Genomic DNA, 19,042 nt, shown 5'->3' with positions numbered 1-19,042 from the left:
CCAGAGGACTCACAGTCATGTTCGAGATCATGAAGAGCTATGGCCACACCTTTGAAAAGCACTGGTGGCAGGACCTGTTCAGAATTGTGTTCAGGATTTTTGACAACATGAAGCTCCCTGAACAGCAGTCGGAGGTAGGTGATGACTGGAGCACTGCCCTCTCTGGCCTTTGTCTGCCTTGGAGGGCTACATCGTCATCCCCACGGATGTCTTAAATCCTGAGCCACTATGGTGTGTTTGAAAAATGGAAACACCCTTCCTGGCACTCTTCTACCAGGATCAACCAGTACTGAGACATTGTCCCCATCTGCGGACGAGTGAGAGGAAATAAGTCACCATGCTCTGCCCACTTGGCCCTCAGGCATCATACCTGCCAGGGCACCTGACTGGTCCTCTTACCTTTTTGGTTTATATAAACTCCTGAAGAGTCAATAAAAAGTGGAGTGACTCTGGTCCCTTTAAAAACCCATTAAGAGGGTTTTTAATGAAGTTACAGTCAGAGATGATAGCAAATATTTTTTTTAAAGGATGTTTGATGCCTCTAGTTGCCTTTGTTATTTCTCCCATGGAGGTAGAGGAGTAGGGAGAGGATATTCTAGCTTAAGATTTTATGCCTTCTTTTAGAAACATTATTCCCTCATCCCCCTGGTATAAAAGTACATATGCTTAATATGGACTATTAGGAATATACAGAAAATTTGTCATTTTACCATTCAGAAATTAGAATTAATATTTTGGCAAATTTCCCTCAGTCTTTTACATGAATTAAATATGGTTGAATTCATAGTATAGACACAGTTTTCTAATCTTATTTTAAAGTAATTTAAATTTTTGTTCATTATAAAGCTAATCAGAAAACAGAAAACAAAAAAATTTTAACACCGACGGTTCTTCCATAGGTAACCACCATTTACCTCTTCACACACTGTGTGTGTGTGTGTGTGTGTGTGTGTGTGTGTGCACGCGCGCGTTTTTGAGATACATGTTTTTTCTTCTTATAAAAATGGAATCCCACCACATATTCCAAAACTGCTTTTTTAACTTAATACATGACTTTTTCCACATCTGTAACTTGTCTTCTACATTGTTAGGGACTGCAAAACATTCTTACCTGTGAATGTTCCGTAGTCCGTGGAAAATTATTTCCAATTTTTCTTTCTTCAGACAGCAATGAAATGAACATTTTTGCTGCTACACTTTTATTCATTCTTTTTTAATTTAGAACCTGTGGTGTGACTGTTGGGTTTGGAGCTTCACATTACTGAGGCTTTTGATAGTACTTCTAAGTTGACCTCCAAATGCACTTACAGCTCCATTCACTCTTCTGCCAGCAATGCATGAGTGTTCCTGCTTCTCCATACCCACTCTCGCTCTTCATATTTTTCTAATCAGTAACTTGATAGGCCAAATCACGTTAGAGAAGTTAAATTGCTATTAAGGTTGCATATTTTCCTTCACATCATTGATCATTTGCACTTCTATGAATTGCCTTTTCATATCCTTAGCCTCTCAGGATATTGACCTTTTTCTTATTGACTTATAAGTTAATATAAAAATAATATAGCATAGCCTTACATAAATTGAAGATGATTTTGCCCACTTTGTTATTCTCATTTCTTTTTTGTTTTGGAAAATTTCAGCTTTTAAGTAACCAGATCTATCAGTTTTTTCCTTTGTGGTTTCCAGTTTTGAAATCTTACTTAGCAACACTTTTGTTTTTCATAATTGTATAAATCTCTTTGAATATGTCTTTTGATCATTTTACACCATCATTTTTTCTTTCAGCTTTATTGAGATATAATTGATGCACAGCACTGAATAAGTTTAAGGTGTACAGCATAATGACTTGACTTACATATTTTGTGAAATGATTACCACAATCAGTTAACATCCATCATATCATATAGATATAAAAGAAAAAAGAAAAAAAAATTTTTTCCTTGTGATGAGAACTTTTAGGACCTACTCTCGTAGCAACTGTCAAATATACCATTCAGCAGTGTTAACTATAGTCATCATGTTGTATTACATATTATGTGCCCAGTACTAATTTATCTTATAACTGGAAGTTTGTACCTTTTGACCACCTTCATCCAGTTTGTCCACTCCCTACCCCCCACCTCTGGTAACCATAAATCTGATCTCTTTTTCTTTGAGTGTGTTTTTTTGGATTTTTTAAAGATTCCACATAAAGGTGAAATCATATAGTATTTGTCTTTCTCTGACTTATTTCACTTAGCATAATGCCCCCCTTCTTTTTTATGGCTGACTAGTATTCCATTGTGTATATATATACCACATTTTCTTTATCCATTCATTTGTTGATGGACACTTACGTTGTCTCTGTGTTTTAGCTATTGTGAATAATGATGCTACAAACATGGGGGTACAGATATTTCTTCAACATAGTGTTTTTGTTTTTTTCAGATATATATCCAGAAGTAGAATTTAGTGGATCATGTGGTAGTTCTATTTTTAATTTTTTGAGGAGTCTCCATACTGTTTTCCATAGTGGTTATACCAATTTACAATCTCATCAACTAGTGTACAGGGGTTCCCTTTTCTCCATATCCTTGCCAGCATTTATCTCTTGTCTTTTTGATGATAGCCATTCTAACAGGCATGAGGTGATATCTCACGGTGGTTTTAATTTGCATTTCCCTTGTCATGCAGCTGTTGGTCATTTTTATACGTTTTTTTGAAAAATATTGACTCAGCATTATTTTTAATATTTAAATTTTTAATGTATGGTGTGAGTATTTCACATAATCTCATATTCATTTTTTCCAAATCATTAAAACCTTTTGTGACTCTTTGAATGACTGTTTAATGTTCTATCATATGGATGTAGTCAGCTTAATCACCACATTGCTGGACATTAGTATGTATCTGTGTTTACAGTATGTAAATACCAGTGTGATAAACAACGTTCACCCATAAATCTTTGATTATTTATTTAGGATTCATTCCTGGAAATGTTACTGCATCAGGGGACACAAACATCATTAAGCCTGTTGATACATACTGCCAATTTGCTTTCCAGAACAGTTTGGCAATGATGTTTGGGAGTGCCCATCTCACTGCAGGGAAAGTAGCTTTTAAACTCTCTTTTTTTTTATTGTTTTTCCAGAAATCTGAGTGGATGACAACAACTTGCAATCACGCACTTTATGCTATTTGTGATGTATTTACGCAATTTTACGAAGCTTTGAATGAAGTCCTTCTTTCTGATGTATTTGCACAGTTGCAGTGGTGTGTAAAACAAGGTACTCTGCGTCTCTAGGAATCATTGTCTTGACATAGTCCTTAAAACTATAAAAATAATCTCCCAACCAGTCCAGTTTATAAAGCATTTCTTTAAGGTGGGATGTAGTGATTTTTATATTTTAAAAGATGTACCTTTGTATCTTACACTATTCTTTCTACTTGTGTATGTGTTTGAAATTTTCTGTAATGAAATGTTTTTAAAATGTACTGTGGGGAGTCAAAATCTAACAGCATCTTCAGTGAACATTTTCTGTTTGAGTACTTATGTGTTTATTTTAGTATGTATCAGGAAAAATACCCACATAGCACCTTAGACTTGGGATCCCATAGATAGTTTTGGCTGAGGACAAGGCTTGAGTAAGTTTTTCAAAAAGTGACTCAGTTTTAAAATAAATGACAAAACAGTTGATACGGATATGGCAAAAGTAGTATTTGAGTGACTAAATTTTTAGAAACACTATTCTAATATTTTCCATCTTTTTTACCATTTCTCATACAAGAAGCCAGTTAATTAGGGTAGCAAAATGTTGACCTTCTTCCATCCCTGGCAGTAAAGCTATGATAAATACTTTTACCTCTTTACAGCCTACTTAAACGATAAAAATGTCAACACTGTGTGTAGCAATGGTTCATTAACTGAAAGCCTATAAACCCACCAGTTGCAGAGTCTCCACTTCATAATATGAAGTACCAGTGATGTGGTTGGAATTAAAACAGCTGTTGAACTTTAATGATAGATGTTGTTTTATTTTGCAGATAATGAGCAGTTGGCTCGATCAGGTACAAATTGCTTAGAAAACTTAGTAATATCCAATGGAGAGAAATTCAGTCCCGATGTCTGGGATGAAACATGCAATTGTATGCTGGATATTTTCAAAACAACTATCCCACATGTGTAAGTGTTAATGGGATTATTGTTACTTATTTCTATGTTCAGTGTATGTCTTAAAGCTCTGGTTTGCCATTCACATTGATCATTTTTCTTCTCTTGCTTTCCCTCAAGTTTGCTGACATGGAGGCCTGCAGGAATGGAGGAAGATTCATCGGAAAAACATTTGGTAAGACTTTTTTTTTTTTGGTTGTCTTTTCTCTGATCTCATGTTATATTAAAAACTTAAGCAGCCCAAAGAGTTTGTGCTTTCCTGATGGGAGGTGAGTAAAAAAAGTTATAGGATCTAGGGGCGGCCGGATGGCTCAGTTGGTTAGAGTGTGAGCTCTGAACAACAAGGTTGTTTCAATTCCCACATGGGCCAGTGAGCTGTGCCCTCCACACTAGTTTGAAGACAACGAGCTGCTGCTGAGCTTCCAGAGGGGTGGCCAGATGGCTCAGTTGGTTAGAGCGTGAGCTCTCAACAACAAGGTTGCCGGTTCAATTCCCGCATGGGATGGTGGGCTGCACCCCCTGCAACTAAAGATTGAAAACGGTGACTGGACTTGGAGCTGAGTTGCTCCCTCCACAACTAGATTGAAGGACAATGACTTAGAGCTGATGGGCCCTGGAACAACACGCTGTTCCCCAATATTCTCCAATAAAATTAAAAAAAAAAATACAGGATCTAAAAACTACGTGTGTTCATTTACATATTTTTTTAAAAATACAGAAAAGTATTAAGAAAATAAATCACCCCATTCCAAAAACCACAAAACATTTCTCATTTTTCTTTATGTGACTGCGCATGTGTAACTCACACGTTTGAAATTTGGGCTTACTTGGCACATAATGTGTTACTTGACATTGTGAGCATTTTTCCGTATTCTTAAATATTCTCTGAGAACAGCCTTTTCAGTGGCTGCACGTTATTATAATTTATTTAGTGACTTCTCCCTTATTGGACAAGTCAATTGTCCATTCCACTGTCATAAATAACACTTTGGTGTAATTATTCTTATTTATTACCCTCCTAAATAAAGAGTGCTTTCCTCTCCACCAGTGAAATAGTAGTCCTTATTTTTTGTGTGAAACCACATAAAGTTCTAATTCAAGTCTCACTTTAAAAGACTTTGGTTTACAAGGGGATTTGTAATATTAGCATTTGGGATGTAACAACGAGGCCCTTTATTTAAACATTTTGTTTTTTAACTCTGTCTTCTGCTGTCAATTTGAAAAAGCTACCTATTGCACTAGTTTATTTTTTAGCTTGATCTCATTAAAATTGGTCACACTCATAGTTAAATCCTAATATGTCGAGAAATGCCCTCTAAAGTAGAGTAAGAAAATGTGAAATGTTAAAGGAGGGAAAGAAATAATTGAAATTCGTAATCTCTCCTACGTAGCTTCTGAGAAGTGCCACATTAAGCACACAGTATAATTTTACTTCAAGCTGAGCAGGACACTTAACTTCAGCTTGGGTCTCAGTGTTAAAACAGGAACTTCTCTGCCCAGGTACTGAATTGTGCATGAAGAGTAGTGAACGTTGTATTTCTCTCTGGTTTACTTTTAGGATGTGGATCTGGACCGCCAGTCTTTAAGCAGCATAGATAAAAATGCCTCTGAGAGAGGCCAGAGCCAACTCTCTAACCCGACCGATGAGAGCTGGAAAGGGAGACCATATGCAAGTAAGGCCACTTTTGTTATTGTTTTCATTTATTTTAAATAGGTAACACATTTACATGGTTCGATTATTTAGAAGGTACAAAAGGGTAAACATGAAAAGCCAGTCCCTCCCCTGTGGCAGCCAGAGTCACCAGTTTCTTATGTACCTTTCCAGAGACACTTATTCATATACAAGAAATGCATATCCATACCCATACACACACACACACACACACACACAAACACACACCTATATTTATGAATTCTCTCCTTTTTATGCAAATTATCGAATACTATGCATTATTCTTTCTTCACTTACTGGTAGTATATCTTAGAGATCATTGAAAATCAGTACCTAAAGAGCTTTCGTATTCTTTTGTACTAGTGAATATTATTCCAGGATGTAGGTAAACTATTATTTGCTTAATTGTGTTCTAACTAATAACTAATAATTAATGAACATTTATATTATTCCCAATTTTTTCCTGTTACAACCAATACTGCATTGAATCGCCTAACACAAGTGTTATTTGTGAGTTTGTTTGTATAATAAATTCCTAGAAATAGGATTGCTGGGTTAGCAGGTAAGTGCATTTGCCATTTTGACAGATTATTCCAGATTGCTGCTCATTAAGGCTGTACCTGTCTGTGTACATAATCTTAGGGAACACCTAGGTATTATGTGATCTGTTTGGAGTTGTTCTCATTTGTAACTTTATAATTATGAGTGAAACTGAGCCATTTTTCATGTGTTTAAGAACCATTTCTGTTTTATTTTCTGTGAACTACCAGTTCATAATCTTTGCTCATTTTGTATTGATTGTTGCTCTTTTTTATTGGTTGGGGGTGCTCTTTACATGTTAGGGATCCCTTTTCTGGATACGAGTTTCAAATTACTTTTACCAATTTGTGTCTTACTGTTGCTGATAGAGTGCTTTACTGTCATTAAAAAAAAAAATAGGTGTACCACTTGCTATGAGCCATGTACTGTACAGCGTCCCTTGTGTGTGACCTCATGTAATCCTTATGCTATCCCTCTGAGGAGGGGCTGTTTTACATTCTAGTGACCTGAGACTTAGATGGATGACATGATTTGCACTGTGTACTGCAGTTGGGATTCAGACACACTCTTGGCTGACTGAGAAATCAGAACTATTCTGGTCTCTTTAAAGTTGTGTGCCCTGTTGTTTTTCTTCATAGCAGGCCCACCCTCTTCTCAGCATGCCAGGCTATTGCTGTTAATGTTGACGTTAACTTCTGACGCAGCCCATTAGACAAAGCCATGTGTGGTCACCACTATCTCTGGAAGGCATAAAAAATAAGCGCCTTTGAATCCCATTCATTACAGGGCACCCTGTTGGAGGCTGACGCACTGTTCCTCAGTAACCACAGCACAACCGGCTTCTCTCCAGTGTCCGGAGAGAACCTGAGCTCTGCTTCCTCATCAGCTCCAGTGAAAGGGGTTGACCTGTGTGTGTGTGGTGGTGGGGGGGGAGGCGGCGGGGCAAGCCATGCTTAGGAGCACAGTGTTTGTACTCTGAGAGATGCCTGGCCATTCCCCCAAGGAACAGTGCTTTGTTCCTCCCAGTCTCCCATCTCAGCCTCCCTTCTGGGCTTAAGCTCAGTGAATGGAACAGCAGGCACATTCTCTTACACCACTTGTGTTGTTTTCTTTCCTTCTCTTTATTTTTGGTCCAAGATGGTATAATGGAATTAGAGTAAGTTACAACATTGCAACTCCACTGTATTCTTTTTTAATTAAAGCTAATTCCACATGGAGATTTTATATATATAATTTCACAGCCACTTTCAAAAACTTGAAGATGACCCAGTCTCCTTGTTTGTCAATACTACACGCTTCATTTAATGTTTTCCACATTCTGATTCTATAATAAGGTGAATAAGAAATCTCTACTCTTACTATAGTCAAATCAACCAATACCTATGAAGTGCCTGACATGGGCCGTCCCTGGGCCCAGGGATTGAGAAAAGATGGATGCGACACTAGTCAGAGTCCAGTCAATAGGCAGAAAGCACACCAGTCATGTGAACAGGGAAAATTCTACATAAAGAATTGTTAACTAGTCAAAGATGGCTAACCACTAAGAGAAGTAGAAGAGGACTCTTGAGGGATGCAGAAGTAGAAAATAGAGAAAGCAGTACTATCTCCGGGGCAGACAGAAAGTGATCCAGAACTAAATGAGCCCCACCACTCGAGACTGAAGTTCAGACCTCTTTGGAGAGTCTGGCCACTGCAGGAACCCATGGCCTCCTGTGGCCAGGGCACAGTCTGGAACTGGTCTGTAGGAGTGGCCCACTGGTTGGCAGAGAACCTTGCTGGATGGTACGGGACTTGCTTAGCTGCATCCCTCCCCTTCTTTAGGTCTTTGCTCAAATATCACATTTTCAGAGAGACCTATCCTGACCTGCTTGTTTAAACTTGCAATCCCACCCTGCCTTGTCTCCACCCCTACCTTATGTCCTCCTCGTTTGACATACTCTATCCTATACTTGAATTTCTTGTTTGTTACCTGTCCCTGCCGTGGGAGCAGGGATTTTTGTCCAGCTTATTCATTTTGTCCAGCCACAGCATCAAGAACTGTGCCTGGCACATAGTAGGAACCCAGTGAATATGTATCCAGTACTGGCTGAGTCATTATTAGTGTTAATCTTTATCATCTAATATAGATCAGAAACTGTTTGCCAGCCTCCTCATCAAGTGTGTGGTCCAGTTGGAATTGATCCAGACCATCGACAACATCGTGTTCTATCCTGCAACGAGCAAAAAGGAAGATGCGGAGCACATGGTAGCTGCCCAGGTAACATGGCCAGGGTGTCTGTCCGCGGGGAGGTGGCTCAGGTGCCGTAGTGTGCTGGAGCCAGCTCGTACATCATGCTCATCCTTCCCACGTCCGTGTTCACCATCATATTGGTAGCCTGACATTGGCCACGATGAGAATATTTATACCACAGAAATCAGCAAACGCTAAACATCAGGGCTGCTTTTTTTTCCATTTCCCAGTGAGCCAGTTTACCAGCATACACTGCTCAGATGCCACCCACCACCTTGAGTGTTACTTATCACGGGGCCTAGTCCTCATACTTGGTCCATAATTTAACCATAAATAACTGAGAGGGAAATAATACGTATGTGGATCAAGATACCAGTTCTTCCTGAGAAGGTCCCCTTTTTTGTTCTGTACCTGCAGTCTTCTGTGTACACAGCCTTCTTGGAAACAGAGACTTGAGTCCAAAACACGACAGTGACCTCACACTGTGGACTGCAAACTTCAGTGCCTCGGCCTAGCAGGTCCTGTGAGTGCTGCGGCAGGCTGGGTGGGTGGGACTGTGGCCGAGAGCTCCAGCCCGGCCCCATCCTCAGCCACCTCCCAGCTCCAGGGGCGTGTTGCTCTTGGGGTCAAGTCATGACAGTCTTCCAGTTTTTATTTACCATAAAGCTATGGTAAATAATTTTATCATAGAGCCAGAATCAAGACTTTTTTCATACAGGAAACCGCCTGCTTATTAAGTGCTATAATTACTGATGAACAAAATACATCTGTGGGCCAGATCCAGTCCAAAGGCTTTTTTTGTTTGTTTGTTTCTTTAATTTTTAAGTGTACAATATTTAGTATATTCACAAAGTTATGCAAACATTACCACTGTCTTTAATTCCAGAAAATTTTTTGCACTGTAAAAGGGAACGCCCTAACCGTTAGCAGTCCCTTTCCGTTTCCTCCTCGCTCCAACTCTTGTCAACAATTAATCTACTTTCTATCTCTATGGATTTGCCCGATGGGAATAGTTCATATTAATGGAATCATATATGGTAGCTTTTGTGTCTGGCTTCTGTAACTTAGCATATTTTCCAGGTTCATCCATCATATCGTAGCACATTTCAGTACTTCATTATTTTTACATATAACTGAATAATATTCTATTGTATGGCTGTACCACATTTTATTTACCCATTCACCTGTTGATGGACATTTGGATTGTTTCCATTGTCCATGTATTATGAATAGTTGTGCTATGAACACATGTGTACAAGTTTTCATGTGGACATATGTTTTTAATTCTCTTGAGGATATAGGAGTGGAATTGCTGGGTGGGTCATATGTAACTCTGTGTTTACCGTTTTGAGGAACTGACTGACTGTTCCCAAAGCAGATGCACTATTTTACATTCCTATCAGCAGTGTATGAAGGTTTCAGTTTCTCTATGTCCTCACCAATGGTTGTTATTGTCTTTTTGAAAAGTTGTTGTGGTCATCCGAGTGGGTGTGAAGTGGTATCTCACTGTGGTTTTAATTTTCATTTCCCTAATGACTAATGATGTTGAGAATCTTTTGTATATCTTAGCCATTTCTGTATCTTTGGAGAAAGGTCTGGTCAAATCCTTTGCCCACTTTTAAATTGAGTTGTTTATCTTTTTATCATTGAATTTTGAGTTTTTATATATTCTGGATAGTAGGCCCTTATCAGACATATGTTTGCAACTATTTTTCTCCCATTCTGTGTATTGTCTTTTCAGTTTCTTGATGGTGTCCTTTGAAGTTTTTAATTTTGATAAAGTTCAAGTTACTGTTTCCCTTTTGTCACTTGTACTTTTAGTGTTATATCTAAGAAAGCATTGTTGGGCCGGCCCGCTGGCTCAGGTGGTTGGAGTGCTGTGCTCCTAACGCTGAGCTCGCCCGTTCAACACCCGTCCAATTCCCACATGGGCCAGTGAGCTGTGCCCTCTACAGCTAAAATTGTGAACAACAACAGCTCTCCCTGGAGCTGGGCTGCCATGAGCAGCCTGAGGTTGGCGTGAGCTGCCCTGGGCTGCTGAGTGCTGCCATGGACTGCATGAGTGGCCGGCAGCTCTGAGCTGCTGTGAGCGGCTGACCGACTGACTGCCTCATCTGGGGAGAGCACAAGGCTCATAATACCAGCATGGGCCAGGGAGCTGTGTCCCACACTAGACTGAGAAACAACGGCTTGAACCTGGAGGGGGGGGAGGCAGAAGAAGGGGAAAAAAGAAAATTTAAAAAAAATTTTAAAAAGCATTGCCTAATTCAAGGTCACAAAGATTTAAGCCTATGTCTTCTCTTAAGAATTTTATAATTTTGGCTCTTACATTTAGGTCTTTGATCCATTTTTGAGTTAATTTTTCTATGTGATGGAAGACGGGATTTACCTTCATTCTTATGCACATAGATATCCAGTTGTCCCAGCACTATTTGTTGTAAAGACTATTTTTCCCCAGTGAATTGTCCTGGAACCCATGTTGGAAATTTCTTGACCATAAATGTAAGGATTTATTTCTAGACTCTCGGTTCTGTTCCTTTGATCTATATGTCTGTCTTTATGCCAGTACCACACTATCTTGAGTACTGTGGCTTACAGAAATTGGGAAGTGTGAGTCTTCCTACTTTGTGCTTTTTTTTTTTTTCCTTCAAATTTTTATAAGTTTATTAGAGCCAAACTAATGACATTGCCAGGAAGCAAGATCTCAAATGCTTCTCTTTTTTTCAAGACTATTTTGTCTACTCTGTGTCACTTGCATTTCCATTTGATTTGAAGGATCAGCTTGTCAATTTCTGCAAAGAAGTCAGCTGGGATTTTTATAAGGATTGTGTTGAATCTATAGATCGATTTGGAGAGTACTGCAAACTCCGCCCCTTCTATCCTTTTCTAACCTCTGGCTTATAAGGAAGATGGCTTACAGAGGGCTCAATAAATACAAAATCTCTAATTATGTCTCATGTTTTAGGCAACATGTTCAATAAAAATTTCTAGCATTTCATACATATTTTTATTTATGAGTTCTTTTCTTCACATTTGAAAACACAGTTATTGAACTTCAGTTCTTTAATCACCTGTTGAAGCTAAAAATGCCACTTGGGCTTTGCCTAACAATTTCTATCTTTCAGCCAAGTATGTTTTGAGACTTATACCTCCTATCACATATACTGCAGCTAGATTGTCTCATTTTCCAATTTCTTAATAAAATAAAAAGAGGACAGTGCAACCCTATAGTGAAATAATTGGAGGGATACACACTTCTGCTCATGCAAAGAAGGCAGTACTGACAAAACTAAAACTTCAGCCAGCAGAACCCACCATCATGCAAGAGCTCAGTACATTCTCTCACTAGCCAGTGAGCAGAGTCTAAATGGAAAATAGTTCAGGCTGTTGAGGAATGAAGCATAGCATATACAGAGGATGACTTTTGGGGAGTTATGACTGCCTTTATCTGATAACTACAATGTCCAGAAGCACTCCATCTTCTTTACTCAGTTCTCCTCTCCTCCCCTCTCTATCTAGCAAGACACACTGGATGCGGATATCCACATAGAGACAGAGGATCAGGGCATGTATAAGTGCATGTCTTCCCAGCACCTCTTCAAGCTGTTGGACTGCTTACAGGAGTCCCATTCATTCTCAAAGGCTTTCAACTCCAATTATGAGCAGCGAACTGTCCTGTGGCGAGCAGGTAAGGACACACAGTAGACAGGACAGATGGCCACATCATCCTAAAACGTTATTAAAGCCTTTGAGAGATTCCTCATAGTATAAACATAACTGGAGTAATTTACCAGATATTTTCCTGCTGGAGGGAGAAAGAAAGGAAATGCAGGATGGATTTCATCCCAGTACCAGAAATATTGCCTAGTACACAGGAGGTTCTCAGTTAAGTATTGGATGGAAAAACCAATTGCAAATTAGAGAATTGAATTGGTGTAGCAAGTCAAGAAATTTTACATTAGATTAAAATTGTATAAATACGATATAATAAATGTGGTAGTCTAGGAGAAACAAAGCGTTCATACATTTTCTGAGGCTTTTAGGGGTTCCTCACCTCCAAAAATAAATACACAAATCCTGGGGTGATGGTGGGAGGCTTTTTTGAACTTTGCACAAAAGCAATACTTCATGTAATTTTTATATTGTTACTACTTTTTCAATTTTATCCCCAAAGGCCTATTTTAACCCACAATTTTAAAATCTCATTTTTATCTTGACTGAAATATCTAGACGTTTTATGCCTTTGCCTATAAGGTTTTGCTTATGAGAGTGGTTTACACATCTGTGGTTGATTGGTACTGCTTTGTTTAGGAAAATGTGTTCATATGTGAGCTTTGTGGAAAAAAATCTTGCAATATACTAGAATTTTTAAGCGTTACACTTGAGAAAATGAAACAAATGGCTTCACCGGCCAGTGATCAGAGTCTAAGTGGAGAACAGTGCAGGTCAGTGAGGAATGAAGTGTATCTTATACAGCGGCTGAGCTGTCACAGCTGCCTTTGTCTGATATCACAATTAAGCTGTATTAAGAATGTAAAATGTTTCAGTATTGCTTAAAGTGACTATTTTGGTTTCCACATGATTTCTCAGCATTAACCTAGAAATGTGCACAATTTTCTGTGACTACTTGATTTCTAGGTTTTAAGGGCAAATCTAAACCCAATCTTCTAAAACAAGAAACCAGCAGCCTGGCCTGTTGTTTGAGGATCCTGTTTCGAATGTACATCGATGAGAACCGCAGGGATTCCTGGGAAGAAATACAGCAGCGACTTTTAAAGTAAGAAAATTGGTTTCTGATTAAATTTCTTATCTGTAATACAAAAAAATGCATCGATACTGTGAATTTGAAAAGGGTAGGAGAAAAATGCCTATACACTGATACCCTCTCAAGCTGTTTTCCATGTTTTTTTCCTTGTGTTTGGTGACTTTTCTATTTCACTTTTCTTAGTGCCCCGAAGAGGTCAGAGCCTCATTTCTTTCATTCATAAGTTTCTTAAGGTACCAAAACATGGGCAGTGCAAAATGCTCTGAACTCAGTCAGCAAGCCTGGAATGAAGTCCTTGCTAGGTTCTCTTTAGAGCACTGTCAGCTCTAACATACCATCATTCCTCCTTTCCACGAGGAATGTATCAGAATCATATGGATGCCAGGGTGTACTTACTTTGATTATGTGGAAATGCAGCAATGGAGAGGAAGTGGGACGTCATTGAGAGATGCCCAGAGAGGAGAGTAGATCTTTACAATGCAGCTTCTTGGACACCTGTGAGCTAGATGCTCATGTCTGAGCCTCCTTTTACTCTTTTAAGACTTAAAAACAGTAATACTCCATGCTGTTCCTGTGCATCTGTGTGATGAGACTTTCCTGTACTGTTGGTGGGGAGTGTACAATGATGGGATATTTCTGGAAATCAAGTGGCATTATACATCAGGAGCCTTAAAATGTTCATTCTCTTTTCCTTGAGTCAGTAATTCTACTATTATGGAATCTATTTAAGAAAATATATTAGAAATGGGAACCAGGATTCCTATATAGAATATTCACTGCAGATTTAACTTACAAAAAGAAAAAAAGAAAACATTTAAAACAGCTCAACTGTGAAATGGATAACTAAATTGTGGTATAACGTATAATAGAATTCTATTATGCAGCCATTAAAAATTAAGTTTATAAAAAATAATTTTCCTCGATGTGAAAAATCAATGTTTCAACACAAAAAGAAAAAAAAGGATGTAAAACTTCACATATTTATAATTTTCAGTAATTTTTTAAAAATCATAGACAAAAAAGCTGGAATATGCCAAAATACCGTCATGTGTTCCTTAGGATGAAGGAATTATGGGTATTTTCCTCCTTTATAATTTTATGCACTTTTCAGTTGTCTTACAGTAAGAATATATGACTTAACAAGTCATAAACTGAAAAAGGAATTAAAGGGGACACCAGTAGCTCCTTTCAACTTAAATCAAGCCCCAAAGAGACTTACCTACATAGTCTCATAAAGTATCTCTAAAGGAGATACATAAATGTTTTTAGCATAACATGTTTTAAAAAATTAGCACTTGTATGTAAGATGAGAAGAGAAAGGCAGTGTGTAATTAAGTATGGATAATAAACTCTTGTACTTGTGCTGCAAACACTGGGCCGTAGCTGTGTGCCAGGTCTGATGAGCTCAGCTAACATTTGACACCCCCGTTTCATTTAATCTTCACAACAGCCCCTTGAGTTTGGTACCGTTATTGATCCCCATTTCACAAGAGGAAACTGAGGCTCAGTGACTCGTTTTAGATGGCACAGCCAGGGCAGGTGTTCAGTAAATAGTCATTGCAAGAATCAAGAATTCTCTACTCCAGTAGAATGTGAACTGTTAATCTTTTGTTTGATGTGCCTCCTCTTCTGACTTTTCTAGTGTGTGCAGTGAAGCTCTTGCCTATTTCATTACGGTGAACTCTGAAAGCCATCGGGAGGCCTGGACAAGTCTCCTGCTGTTACTTCTAACAAAAACCCTCAAAATAAACGATGAAAAGGTATAAACAAAAACACTCTGTCTCCACTAGGGTATAGGTTTGGGTTGGCTCTTAGAGTTCAAGATAACTATTTTCTCAATTCTTCCAGGGATGGTTACAGAAGTAACACCATGCTAGATGCATCCGAGAAAAGTCAGTTCATTACACACAATGGATGCCTTAGGTTATTGCAGCTTTTTCTCTCAAAGAACCCCAGTTGGAAAAGGTTGAAGTTGAAACCATACATATTGCTGTTAAACAGCTATGGTGATTATGTGGCTGTGTTGGAAGAGAGGGTTGAGATTGGGAAACACTGGTTTAGAACCGAGAACTTGCTTTTCTAAAATGAAAGTTGACTTTGGTAACAAGGCTGTCCCCAAATAATTTATGTTTGGGGTTAAATATAACTAAAAGAAGTTTTAATAGGCCAATTTTTTGTACCATCTTTCTAATAGCAAAAAAAAGCACTAGTATTGCAAGAAGTTCCAGGGTGAGATGAATACTTTTGAGAAACTAGGACCAAAAAATAGTTTCACGTCTAATTCTCTTTCCTTCTCTTTCCACCTCAAGTTTAAAGCACATGCTTCAATGTACTACCCCTACTTGTGTGAAATTATGCAGTTTGACCTGATTCCTGAGCTCCGAGCAGTTCTGCGGAAGTTCTTCTTACGGATAGGTGTTGTGTATAAGATATGGATTCCAGAAGAGCCATCACAAGTACCAGGGACCCTGTCACCAATGTGGTAGCCCAGGCCACTGCTCCTCCTCTGTAGAATGTTCACTATGCCACCTCTACCTGGCACATCTCCTGAAGGGTCAGATCATAGAAACAAGAAGTCAGCGTCTTGGAGCTCGGAATGGTCTGGATAAAGATGGCCTCTGCGCTGGCCCCATCAGAGTCCCTGACTAAGGCATTGTGGTATTTCATTAAACTGTTGCATACCCAGTTAACACAGTAGGTGGGGTGTCTGTTTCATCTCTGTCATTCCATTTTACTGATTGAATTGTTTGTCAAATCTGTCATTGCACATGCCGTCATTTTCTAGCAAGGTCCCATGATTGGCTGTAAACATTTTGTCAGAGGAAGTCGTTCTCCTTGAAAATACTGAACATAGTTGTATAGGTTCGTGATTATTAGAGAGTATGTTAATAAAATTTCTTGTAACGGCTAAGTGCCACCTAAAATATGCTGGGTTTTTTGTTCTTGTTTGAGTGTGTTAGAGAAGTTTGAGTGTTTTTGTCAGTTGTGAGTCAGCTGTAGTTAGATTAGTTTGGGGAAAGGTAGGGAACAAAAGGGTTTTGGGTTCCCCCCACCCCGTTTTATGACTGAGTGATTTTAAAGTATTTTATAAAAAGATACGGAAGATTTGATTGAAGGCAGAGTTTAGTAATCAAGTTAGAATTAAGATTTTGCAAAGTTAAAAGTAGTGCCTCCTGACTCTCTGTTTCAGTAACTTGGGGAGAAAAGTCTATAGGAAACAGTAAAAATGTAATGAAGATGATTAGCCTTCCTTGAAGTAAGTGTTTGTGTTGGATGGGTATGAAATTAAAATTTCCAGAATATGCTGTCCATCTCACACACTCTGAAATCTAATATATGAAGTAGTAATGAAAATGAAGTAGTAATTTAACAGAGTTCATTTATATTTGAGTAAACCTTTTATTTTTTACCTCAGAACAGTGAGTGTACCAGTTGTTAGTAGCTGAATTCTTTGGAAAGGTTAGATTCCGAGGCCCTTTTTTATGTTAATGATGGTGCAATACTCTTGACTGCAGTAGAACTGGATCTGATGCAGCTTATGTAAAAGTGGGGCAGTAGACAGGTAAGGCCTGAAGGCTGCAAGCAGTATGAGTCAGTGAGAAAGAGAATACACACATCATACTCTGCCCTCTCATCCACTCACCTCGAGTGGCATCCAGCATTAGCAAAAGTGTTACAGAGTTATTAAAACATTCAGACTTCTACCTATGCCCTTTGGTCCTGTAAATTGGGATGTATTGATGTCAACTCTGGTGCCTTAGAAGATAGTAAGTTGGGAACCTATCTATAAAATCGGATTATTTTTCTTTATAGAGAAGGATTTCTGGTGCTTTTGTTTATTAAGAAACCGATTTCTTAAATTTTTTTGTTTTTAACAGCTTTGAGAAATGTTTGGTTTGGGCCAGCAGTACTGTCTACTTTTTTCTTTTCCCAAAAGTATTTTAATTTCTTTACCAAAGAATAAAAGAGCGGGTTTGTGTTTTTACGTTACTTACATACATCGAAGAGGAGCTATATAATTTAGCAGGAAGGGACTGTGGAAGAGTGTTTTACTGTGAATGGAAAATGTTAGCACATTTGACTGACTTGTCTTGAATCCGTTACATCTTTACATGGCAAAGTGGAAGCTGCATTCTGAGACTTACTCTCTGGTACTATAGTTCGTTACAACCTCAGCAAGTCAGTCATCTCCACTGCTATTTGTACTAAAGGTATAAATTGGGAACACACAAGTTCACTACATTTTCTGTCCAACTGCATCCCTGATTGAGATTTTTCCTTTCCGAGGTTGTCATGTGACATTTTCTTCAATTGTGACTACAAGACTTTTCCAGTATACTCCTGCCTTCCCCTTAATGTTTGCCTCTTCTTGCAGAGTAAGAAATGTGTAAGTCCATCTGTTATTTGCTGAAATATTCAGGTTTTAATTTCTTTTTGTGTTTTAAACAATTCAGTTTTCTGAATGAAGCATTGGAATTGTACCAGCATGGACCTTTAAAAACTGGATGTAAAACCATTTAGGATAATTTTTCTTGTTGGTGGACCATGAGGTATTAAGGAAATCCCTTACCTCCAATAATAAGCCATTCAGCCTAAATTCTACTTTGTGAGTAAATCTATTTCATGATAAGGGTGGCTTGTGCCACTCAAACACTAGTGACAAAGGGTGTGTATGACTCTGCAGCACCGGGCCAGGACACCATTTATCAATTAAGTTATGGAGAAAGGAGAAGCATTTCCAAGGCCTTATTTCTTTTCTCAGAATGCTTTAAGTGTTGATTTTATGTGCTGGGTCTCTAGAGAAGTTATTTGTCACAATACTGCTGCTTTGAGCAATTTTGTTTTTCTTCATTGTCCTTAATGGAAATCACCAGCTTTGGTATCTTAACAACAAACAGATGGGAAGTTTTATTTCTAATACGCATCTTTAGAGTCAAATACACTTTTTCCCTGATACTCCTCACATACAACCAAAGAACATACATTATGGAAATTGTATATCTAGAAACACAGCATTTTCTTCTGACAGGTGACTTTTGTACAAAATGCAAAAAAAAAAACACCTAAACTTTTTTGTTCTGTTGTGATTATGGCTATACATTTAGTAACCTTTAATAGTTATTAAAGATACCTGTTGACAAATGCAAGTATGACCATCTCATTCAAATGTTTGTTGTTATGATGCAAGTGGATATTGGTTTAAAAAGAAGCTGGATTCTCAATACTGCATTTTCTGAATTCTGTTTCAATGTTTGTGTTAAGGTAAACATAGCTTGAACTCAACATGAAATCCTGGAATTTTGCCATCAGCAGCTTTGTAGTTTGGGATACAAAGAAACCAAAGCTGAATATTTAAAAGAATGAATATATCTGGAAATCCTTGCCCTCAAAAAAAGACATCAAAGATATAGTTTTTCTCAGTGTTCTAATTTTTAAAAAAATTTTATCTGCATATTTGCATCAAATATTTATGTGCAAAATGTTTTACCTCCTTAAAATGCCTAAAAATTAATAGCTACTTTTGTTTAATCTATACACGATGATTAAGTGCATTTAATATTGGTAATTTAATGAAAAGCATTCCTGATGTATACATTTTTGAAAGAATAAGCAGAATTATATAATATTAAATGCTATGTAAAGTTTTCTATGTAAAAATATTATGTATAATACTGTTAAAATATC

At 38.0% G+C, this 19,042-nt stretch overlaps 1 protein-coding gene across 1 annotated transcript in view; it reads left to right on the top strand.

Annotated features, from left to right (window-relative positions):
• ARFGEF2 (ADP ribosylation factor guanine nucleotide exchange factor 2) overlaps positions 1-19,042 on the top strand; it is an 81,875-nt gene extending 62,833 nt beyond the window's left edge. Inside the window, exons 30-39 of the mRNA XM_033094622.1 lie at positions 5-134; positions 3,131-3,266; positions 4,024-4,162; positions 4,271-4,325; positions 5,709-5,823; positions 8,489-8,619; positions 12,112-12,280; positions 13,231-13,369; positions 15,000-15,117; positions 15,667-19,042. Coding sequence (XP_032950513.1) covers positions 5-134; positions 3,131-3,266; positions 4,024-4,162; positions 4,271-4,325; positions 5,709-5,823; positions 8,489-8,619; positions 12,112-12,280; positions 13,231-13,369; positions 15,000-15,117; positions 15,667-15,843 — 1,309 coding nt within the window. The 3' untranslated portion in view covers positions 15,844-19,042. The remainder of the gene's footprint in view (positions 1-4; positions 135-3,130; positions 3,267-4,023; positions 4,163-4,270; positions 4,326-5,708; positions 5,824-8,488; positions 8,620-12,111; positions 12,281-13,230; positions 13,370-14,999; positions 15,118-15,666) is intronic.

The sequence above is a fragment of the Rhinolophus ferrumequinum genome, chromosome 23 (genome assembly GCF_004115265.2).
Source record: "Rhinolophus ferrumequinum isolate MPI-CBG mRhiFer1 chromosome 23, mRhiFer1_v1.p, whole genome shotgun sequence".
In the NCBI taxonomy this organism is placed as follows: Eukaryota; Metazoa; Chordata; class Mammalia; order Chiroptera; family Rhinolophidae; genus Rhinolophus; species Rhinolophus ferrumequinum.
This window is presented reverse-complemented; position numbering and strand designations above follow the sequence as displayed.